General features: G+C 52.5%; 2 protein-coding genes across 4 annotated transcripts in view; both read left to right on the plus strand.

Annotated features, from left to right (window-relative positions):
- The first annotated feature begins 562 nt into the window (after window positions 1-562).
- Window positions 563-6134, plus strand: rnf103 (ring finger protein 103). 2 transcript variants are annotated; one of them, XM_008327706.3, is made up of 7 exons: window positions 600-1714; window positions 1990-2138; window positions 2590-2705; window positions 2792-3214; window positions 3561-3693; window positions 4589-4675; window positions 4815-6134. In XM_008327706.3, the coding sequence occupies exons 1-7, from the start codon at window positions 1489-1491 to the stop codon at window positions 5703-5705; spliced, it is 2025 nt and encodes a 674-aa protein (XP_008325928.1). In that variant the 5' UTR covers window positions 600-1488; the 3' UTR covers window positions 5706-6134. The 2 variants fall into 2 exon arrangements, 1 of the variants encoding a protein (XP_008325928.1); XR_003051977.1 differs by lacking the exons at window positions 2792-3214; window positions 3561-3693; window positions 4589-4675; window positions 4815-6134 and adding an exon at window positions 2239-2440 and having other exon boundaries at window positions 563-1714.
- Window positions 6135-7421: 1287 nt separating this feature from the next.
- The window catches only part of atoh8 (atonal bHLH transcription factor 8), a 23529-nt gene continuing 21302 nt past the window's right edge, over window positions 7422-9648 (plus strand). The window contains exons 1-3 of one of the 2 annotated variants that reach the window (XM_008327704.3): window positions 7422-8436; window positions 8592-8747; window positions 9003-9194. In XM_008327704.3, coding sequence (XP_008325926.1) covers window positions 7780-8436; window positions 8592-8747; window positions 9003-9194 — 1005 coding nt within the window. In that variant the 5' untranslated portion in view covers window positions 7422-7779. The remainder of the gene's footprint in view (window positions 8437-8591; window positions 8748-9002; window positions 9195-9648) is intronic. The other variant, XM_025063215.1, reaches the window with a different exon arrangement.

The raw sequence follows: 9648 nt of genomic DNA on the forward strand, positions 1-9648 counted from the left end.
TGATGGTATTGATGGTACTGATGGTACTGATGGTATTGATGGTATTGATGGTACTGATGGTACTGATGGTACTGATGGTACTGATGGTACTGATGGTATTGATGGTATTGGAGGGAAAATATCACTCCTATTTATCTATTTTTTATTCAAAGTTTGATTTGAATGTTTCTAACCTGATAAAGTGTGTGTGTGCAGGGGAGAGAGAGGCGTCTGCACTGGGACAGCAGAGTTGATCACCACACACGAGGAGGAGGAAGAGGAGGAAGAGGAGGAGAGGTGAGGCTGCAGCTCTGTTCCACAGACACAGGATTTATTCAATAAACCGTTTCCTCTTAATTAATGTTTTAATGAAACTCTTTCACACACACACACACACACGTACACATTCACTCACACACACATTTCTTGTACACACTCACACAGAATGTAACAGGAGGGTTGGTGACCTTGTGATAACCTCTGTGTTCATCTTTCAATGGTTGTGTTCTGCATTGGTGCTTATAATGTACATCACACACACACACACACACTGGCAGTAACTGCGGGTTCTCATTAGGACTAGTTAAAACTAGTTAGAAAATTATACTTAAATAAAAATAGAGCCGTTAAAGCAGACAATTGCAGAGAATTAAATTGTTACAGAAGTGTGTAACATTAGAAATTTCAGAAAATAAGAAATGATTGAATCGGTCCAGCCTCCCTGTATCAATGATGTTATGCTGCCCTCTGGTGGACAAACTGAACATTACAACAATTCATACAGCCTGTTTTTGGAGATCACTTCAATTCTTCTAGCGTTTAAAGTTCATTATCTAACGTTGACCGACACATTTAGCAAAATTACTTGTTTAAGCGTTTCGGCCCATAGATGACGTCATACTTCCTTGCCACAGAATTGCATTAGTTGAAGAGCTAAAAGTGGCTAACCGGTCAGTGACAAGTGTCTCTGATGTTCAGTTGCTTCTTCTTTGTTTATACATCAACTACCGCTGGTTATAATGGTTATAATATCATATAACCAGAGGCTGCAGTTATGACTACAGGCACACGGCGGCAGCAGAACTACCCGATGTCCTAAAACGTTGAAGAAAAGAAGAAGCTTGTTTACATGTGTGAGGTGGAGCCGGATGTGACGTTGTTTGTGTACAGCAGCTGATCGCAGCAGGTCATAATAGTGTCTGTTTTTTTTATTCCTTTAACTGTAAAAACGGTGGCTGCCCAGCTGTCGACCATCTACTGCCCGAGGTTGCGGTGTTTGCGACGGACACCGATGTCTCGCGCCTTCCTCGTATTTCATCCAGGAACACCAGTGGGCCCCCTGCAATGCTAAGCTAAGTGGCTAGCTGTCACCGTCAGCAGAAGCCAACAGCGCCGGACGACAGAGACGAAGCTCCGAGGCACCATGACGGTGTGACACAACCTCAGAGCGGCTCCTCCGGCTCCTCCGGCTCCTCTGCTCCTGCTGGGCGCTCTTTAATCCGCTGCAGGATGTGGCTCAAACTATTCTTCCTGCTGCTCTACTTTATGGTGCTGTTCACGCTGGCCCGGATCTTCGAGACTGTGGTCTGGTACGAGACTGGCGTGTTCGCCACTCAGCTGGTGGATCCTGTAACTCTGAGCTTCGAGAGGCTGAGGACCATCCTGGAGTGTCGGGGCCTGGGCTACTCTGGCCTGGCAGAGAAGAAGGACGTGAGCGAACTAGTGGAGAGATCAGGTAACAGCCACAGTGTGTTCTCCTCCTACCTTCATCCTTCATCCTTTTCCATCACTGTCTCATTTTCTTTTCACCCTCACCCTCTCCTCACTTTATCTCCTGACTTACCAACTGCACCACAGCTCCTCTAACTCTCCTCCTCTTTCTTCCACTACAAATGACCTCCTTCATGACGTGTTTTCTGTCAACCCCCCCACAGCAGCTTCTACTCTGGTTATAAAGTGGAGACCTTTCGTTTTCCAGGTGAATGTAGCTCAGGTTCTTGTCGTCCACAGGAGAGCTGACACACGGAGAGCTGTACTCAGCCATCAAGAAGGAGAAGGAGCGGACGGAGGCAGGAGGTTCCAGCAACACACACTTCAGTGGAGAGATGCACTTCTACGAACTGGTGGAAGACACTAAAGACGGGATCTGGCTGGTTCAGGTAGACGGCATCAGTAAGAAAACGTGACAAATGTGGCAGAGCAGACATCAGAGCAGAGGTTCAACTCCCAGCATGTTCTTATTCTCCTGATTTATCACAGGATGAGCCAGAGCGCCCCCTGCCTCCTGACTTTTCTCCTGTTTTTGCTGCTCCTCACATGTCACACACTTCACTGACAGCTTTGTCTCTGACTCTAAATCCAATCAAAATTATCGCTCAAACTTCAGACTCAGCATCATGAATGAAAATGAGGTTGGAACGAATGAACTGTTTACAATGAGGGACTCGAACCTCTGCCCCAGGTCAGAGTCTAATTGAGGAAAAATCACATCTTCATTTGACGTAAACATAAAGGTTGTGATGAAAATATTGAGTGACAGTTGCTTTTCTTCAGTATTTGTCTGGAACTGAGTTCCACTTCACTGACGTCTGGAAATGTTTGTTCCTGTAGGTCATCGCCCAGAACCGCCAGGCTCTGCTGCCCGAGTCCAGCTGGGGCAAGATGGTGCAGAAGGTTTCTCAGTTTGGGATTCGAACTGGAACCTTCAACTGCTCTCATGATTACAGGTGAGGAGCAGTGAGGAGCAGTGGTGGAGGAGGTGCAGCAGTGCTGGGTCACATGTCAACAGCGTCTCTCGGTCTTCTCACCTCAGGTCGTGTGTCAAGCGTGGTTGGCAGCGCTCCACTCTGGTCATGTCCGTTCCTCAGACCTCGGCGTCGAAGGGTAAGGTCATGCTGAAGGAATACAACGGACGCCACGTAACCATCGAACACATTTTCCGCTGGATGACCTCACATGTGGCTCATCGAATCAAAACCCTGACTGAGTCTGAGCAGCTGGTGGAGGAGTGGCGGGCTGACCCCGCCCACCCAATCAAGATGTTTCTGTTCGCCCACCTTCCTCAGCCGCCCGCCTTCTTCTCCTCACTCTCCATCAAGTTCACCGGCAGGATCGACTTCATCTTTGTGGACATCCGTCACTGGGACAATCACAGCAGCCTATCAGAGATCGGTGTGACGCAGAGCCCCGCCTACATCCTGAAGATGCCTGAAGGAATCTATCGCTATGGAAACAGGTGATGGTTGAGACTGAATGAGTTTCTGTGAATGTGGCATTTAAAGGAAAAATATACAGTACTGACACATATAGACACATACTGACACATACAGACATACACAAACATATACTGACATAGTTATGGCCATATGTAGTGTACTAACTGCCTGAACGTTGATGCCTGAACGTTGACGTCCAAACGTTCACGTCCGTCCTCTGGTTTTGTCTTTAGTCTTTGTTTTTAATTCCTGTTCTCTAAGAACCAGCATGAAAAAAAAAAAGTTTTTCTTAACACTGTGTTTCTCTTCTTTTTTCCCTCACCCTTCTCCCTCTTATACTAACCCTTCCTCTCCTTTGCTCTGCAGTACCGGGGAGTTTCTTTCTCTTGCTGCCCTGGACACATTCCTACGTTCTGTCCAGCCTGAGGTCAACGACCTCTTTGTCCTGAGTCTGGTCCTCATCAACCTCCTGGCCTGGATGGATCTCTTCATCACTCAGGTCACCTCTGTCTGCTCTCCTCTATTTACCACAGGGACTCACCGGAGCTCACCGGAGCTCACTGTAGCTCACTGTAGCTCACCGGAGCTCACTGTAGCTCACTGTAGCTCACCAGAGCTCACCGGAGCTCACTGTAGCTCACCGGAGCTCACCGTAGCTCACCGTAGCTCACTGTAGCTCACTGTAGCTCACTGTAGCTCATTGTAGCTCGCTCATTGTAGCTCGCTGGAGCTCGCTGGAGCTCGCTTTAGCTCGCTGGAGCTCACTGGAGCTCACTGGAGCTCACCGTAGCTCACTGTAGCTCCCCGGAGCTCGCTGTAGCTCACTGTAGCTCGCTGGAGCTCGCTGGAGCTCGCTGTAGCTCGCCGTAGCTCACTGTAGCTCCCCGGAGCTCGCTGTAGCTCGCCGTAGCTCACTGTAGCTCCCCGGAGCTCGCTGTAGCTCACCGGAGCTCGCTGTAGCTCGCTGTAGCTCGCTGTAGCTCGCTGTAGCTCACTGTAGCTCATTGTAGCTCGCTGGAGCTCGCTGGAGCTCGCTGGAGCTCGCTGGAGCTCGCTGGAGCTCGCTGGAGCTCGCTTTAGCTCGCTGGAGCTCACTGGAGCTCACTGGAGCTCACTGTAGCTCGCTGTAGCTCACTGTAGCTCACCAGAGCTCACCTCAACTACCGTAGACGTTTAGATGTAACTCTGCTGTAGTTCTGTAGGTCAGGTCGTCACCTTTGACCTGGTGGCAGATTTCTGTAGATTCTTTAAGTCCTGTACGTTGTATGGTGTCCACATGGAACCAGTCCCACTGTACCACACTGTTCTTCCTGGGTCAGAGGTCACAGTATTCTTTCTGATGTGTGTGTGTGTTTATTCATTTTGAATGTGTTTTATTTTCTGCTCGTTCTTAGGGAGCAACAGTGAAAAGGTTTGTGGTTCTAATCCGCACACTGGGAACCTACAACTCCATCCTGCTGGTGTCCTGGCTCCCTGTTCTGGTAGGTTCCAGGTCAGACCTGTCGACCCAGTCTTTACTGGTTGACTTTACTGCTCAGCTGTTGTTCTCAGGAGTTGCCTTGACAAAGTTTTGCTGACACTCCATTGGCCCCCCCCCCCCCCCCCTCTCTCCCCCCCCAGGCTCTGCTCCAGCTGCCGTACCTGGACACGCTGTACCGTTACAGTCTGAAGCTGCTACGATATGCCGACACCACCACACTGGCCAGTCTGGTCCGGGCTGACTGGACCTTCTACTCGTCCCATCCCGCTCTCTTCCTGTCCACCTACTTGGCCCACGGCCTGCTGGTTGACTACTTTGAAAAGAAGCGCCGTTGTGGGGTCAGAGGTCGTGAGGACAGCACCACTAACCTGGAGTGGCTGGCCAGTCTGTGGGACTGGTACGCGTCCTACCTGTTCCATCCCATCGCATCACTGCAACAGGTCCCCTCCAACCAGTCAGACTGGGAGGATGATCCCAGCTTCTTCTTTGAGCATTTGGCCTTCCCCGATCTCTGGCTCCGCCCACTAGTGAACGTGGACTACATTAAAGCTCTGCCCACCTGGAGGTTTAGGTCCGTAGGCCGGCGCAGGGGCAGCGGGTCCGGTGAAGAGCGGCGCAGCGGCTCAGAAAGTTCACAGTCAGACAGAGAGAATTCCCCTTGTGCAGGCTTTCACACATGTGCACCTGACAGAATGTACCAGCAGGGGTCAGCATGCAGTCAGGACCACAGCAGCCCGACGTGTGGCGCCCAGCCCGACTGTTTGGACCCTGACAACAGCCACAAGTGTGTGTGTGGCCCAGCACCAGAAGACACTAGCTGTGACTGGTCCTCGTGGCCCCGTGGAGTGTTGCACTGCTCCGAGTGTGTGGTGTGTCTGGAGAACTTCATGAGTCAGGAGCTGCTGATGGGGCTGCCCTGTGGCCACGCCTTCCACCAGCAGTGCATCGTGGTGTGGCTGGCCGCAGGAAGACACTGCTGCCCCGTCTGTCGCTGGCCCAGCTACAAGAAGAAGAAGCAGCAGCAGGACTGACAGACGGACAGACAGGACCGACCCAGTGACTCCTCCCTCCCACCAGGGTGTGTCTGTCATCATCACTCCTTCCCCTAGAGCCGTCACAGGACCAGGGAGAGGAGGAGGAGGAGGACCAGAGCAGGCCTGCTCCCCTTTCCCGCTCAGACAGTGTTCAGCCATTATTGCACACACACACACACACAGCCTGGTTTATTGAAGACAGGACACACTCATACACACATAGCTAAACTAGTTGTGCAATAAAATCCTGTGGTTGTTTGTGTGTTGACAGAAAGTTACTGACAGAGTGGAGCGACAGACACAGGAAGTCACTCTGCACCAAAACACTAGTGTAGAAAAAACCCTAATCATAAAAACATCAGCGTCACTCGTCATTGATACATTGTTTCCCTGGTGACTTTAAAACTATGGCCCCCGGTCAGAAAAGGTGCACAACTACAGAGAGAAGAGTCTCCCCCTAGAGGAGTTCAAGTGTCTCAGCATCTTGTTCAGGACAGGAGGGAAAACGGAACAGGAGCTGGACCGTCTGTACTGGTCAGTTGTTTTGAGCTTTACCTAGCCCAAATACAAGCAGCCCAGATGGGTCTCTCCTCTGATTGGCCAGGCTCAGACCCAGGAGGGACCTGAACTCCTGAGCCAGGCGGGGGGGGGGGGGGGGGGGGGGTGCTGTTCCAACACTAGGTTCTTCTTTAGCTCCGCCTCTTCTCCTTTCTCATCCATTGTCTCTGCTAATTAAAGGTAATCAAGCTAACGTCTGGACTCTGTCTCTTACTGTGGTCCAACATGGGACATTGGTCCAATCTGACGCTGACACCCACTCTCTCTAGCCCCCCCTGCTGAGCTTAGCTTAGCCTTGGAGAGACGTTAGTCCTGTTAACTGCATGAAAACAAGAATGTCTGTGTGTGTGTGTGTGTGTGTGTGTGTGTGTGTGTGTGTGTGTTCCAGCCAGTCAGACGCCAGCAGAGAGTGAGAGCAGAGGGAGCCCCCAGACCCCCACAGCCCCCCCACAGCCCTGTAACCACTGATCTGCTACTGCTGCTCAGAGAGGCTCACAGACCCTGAGACTGAGAGGAGGGGTGGGGGGGGGGAGAGAGAGAGAGAGAGGGAGAGAGAGGGAGAGAGAGAGAGAGACTGGGACAGACCTGGATCCACCTCAGTCCTCCTCCTCCTCTTCCTCCTCCTTCTTCTTCTTCTTCTTCCTCCTCTTCTGCTGCTGGACTCCAACTCTTGTGGACTGTTTTTATCGTCTGGGTTCCCAGTTCTTCTCTGGACCTGTCAGAGTGGGCAGCCCACCTGGGTCACATCTCTCTGAGGTCTACAGTGACGGACGTCTTCAATGACCAGCAGGACCTGAAGGGTCTGTGTGTGTGTGTGTGTGTGTGTGTGGAACATGTTGACCAAGTGGTGGCTGTGTCCCTGCAGCTGAGTGTCACAGGTGTGTGTGTGTGTGTGTGTCAGTGTGTGTGTGTTTGATGGTGAAGCTCTGTCGTTCTGTTCCCCATTATTCAGCCCAGCAGCTGTATTTGCACTGCAGCCAGTCTCTGTTCACTGTGTGTGTGTGTGTGTGTGTGTGTGTGTGTGTGTGTCAGTGTGGGTTATTCACAGTGCTGCTATGCAGACAGAGTGGAGCCACGCTCAGACAGCTCCAGAGCAGCCTTGTATCTGAGGCTCCAGCCGGGTCCCCCCCCCCCTCTCCCTCGCCCCCACTCCCCCCCCCTCACACAGACACCCACACACACACACACAGAGGGAGAGAGAGAAAGTTGTAGCAGCTGAGTTGAAGCTCTGGGTGGAATAACAGCAGATGTTCCACAGCTCTGTGTACTAATGTGGATTAGTCAGGATGCTGCTCTGCAGACAGAGTGGAGCCACAGAAAACCTGCTGGTGTGCAGCTCCTGTCAGTGCAGTTGAGCAGCTTGGGTTACACAGTTGGCAGCTGAAAGTCCAGCTGGGAGGAAGAGAACCATCGGGACCGTGGAGCTACTGAGAGAAGCATCCAGAACAGTCCAAGCCCAAAGGTGTTTTTGTTGTTTTTCCCTTGGACCCGAGCTGCTCGTCTGTGTTGGAAAATGAAGAATCCACATTCACTGACTCATTCATGGAACCCGACTCTGACCAAGGAGTCAGTGCTGATGTCTGTGCCCAGCACGAACAAGAAGTTCAAGAGGAAGTCGCGAGAGCCCAAGAGGCTGTTCAGCAGCCCCGAGCCTGACCTGATAAAAAGCTGTCACGGAGCCGTGTCGGACGACGAGCTGCCGGACGCCGCCGCCGCAGCCGCCTCTGAGGTCTGTCGTGTCGGCAGGTTGTTGCCCCTGCAGCGACAGCTGATGATGTCACAGGAGGAGGCGGCGGCCGCCACGGCAGGGATCCTGACGGGACTGTCAGAGGACGGCGTGGCCGCGGCTCAGACTGGAGCCTTGGACATGAGAATTGGTATCAACATGGCCGCCGTGGCCTCTAAACTGTCCCAGCATCCTCCGTTCTCCAGTGCAGAGATCTCCCACTGGCCCACGGCCATCTCCCAGCCGCTGTCCAACAGACTCAAACTCCGACCTACCTTCCCCCTGTCGACATCCACCGGCGCTGCCCCCGACCTCTCACCCAGCCACCAGGCCTTCTCCCTAGACCCCCCCCTCACAGGGCAGGCTTCGTCTCTTCCTGTCTCCAGAACCTTCCGCTCGTCCCAGTGTCACGAGGAGGCGGAGCTGCAGGAGCAGTCGCCTAAGGTGAATATGTGAGGTCACTGCTGTGTCCACAGGTGGAACAGTGACCTGAGACTAAACAGAAATGTTTCAGCTCCCCCTACTGGACACAGCTGTAAACTGTTGTCGCTGCAGTAACACATACAGGCGCTCTTCGTCTTCTTCTTCTTCTCTCCCAGGAGTCTCCTAAGAGGAGGGTGGAGTCCAGTGCTGACGGACATGGACGTCACCCGGAGGTCAAAGCTGTCCAACAGACCAGGAGACTTCTGGCTAATGCCCGAGAAAGAACCCGCGTCCACACCATCAGTGCTGCGTTTGAGGCCCTGAGGAAACAGGTGAGACTGACGCTCCGCTTATGTCATGACTGGGTGGACGCGGGGGGGGGGGGACTACGGTTCAGAGACTGGTGTGCAGTGGAGTCAGAGTCACCTGCAGTGGGTCTGCAGGGACTTCAACCACCAACCCACGGACCAGTACCAGACTGTGGATGGTCTGGTGTTCTGGGCTCTGACAGGATGTGACGTGTTGTGCTTCATCCACTGACAGATCACATCACGCATGTTATTGATCACTGTCGTGACCGTGTGTAGGTTCCATGTTACTCCTACGGCCAGAAGCTGTCCAAGCTGGCCATCCTACGGATCGCCTGTAACTACATCCTGTCTCTGGCCCAGTTGGCTGAGCTGGACTACAGTCCAGACCACGGCAGCGTCAGCTTCTCCCAGTGTGTGGAGCAGTGCACCAGGACGCTGCAGGCTGAGGGCCGCAGCAAGAAGAGGAAGGTGAGATCATCACACACACGAATGATGTGTGTCAATGATGAACGTGGACGTCCATTCAGCGCGGCCTGTAGAGGGAGACAGAGAGTGTAAATATATTATATATTGTATATATCATATACAATATAAAGTATTTAAAAGAGTAGGTGGGTGTGGGGGGGGGGGGGTGTGTGTGTGTGTGTGTGTGTGTGTGTGTGTGTGTGTGTGTGTGTGTTCTTGCTGTTCCAGACACCAGATGTTTAGAGTGAAGGGGAAGTGGAGCTGGCGCCACGAAGGGCAGAGGGCAGGGAGAAGGCACGCGAACTGAAACCACACACACACACACACACACACACACACACACACACATACACACACACTTGGCCCACTCCCCAGCAGTCTCTCCCACATTCCCCCACTCTGGCTCTCCAGGCCATCTGCTTCAACATACTTTAAACAAGCAGAGGAAAAAACACAG

This window comes from Cynoglossus semilaevis, chromosome 15 (assembly GCF_000523025.1).
Source record: "Cynoglossus semilaevis isolate Cse_v1.0 chromosome 15, Cse_v1.0, whole genome shotgun sequence".
NCBI lineage: Eukaryota > Metazoa > Chordata > Actinopteri > Pleuronectiformes > Cynoglossidae > Cynoglossus > Cynoglossus semilaevis.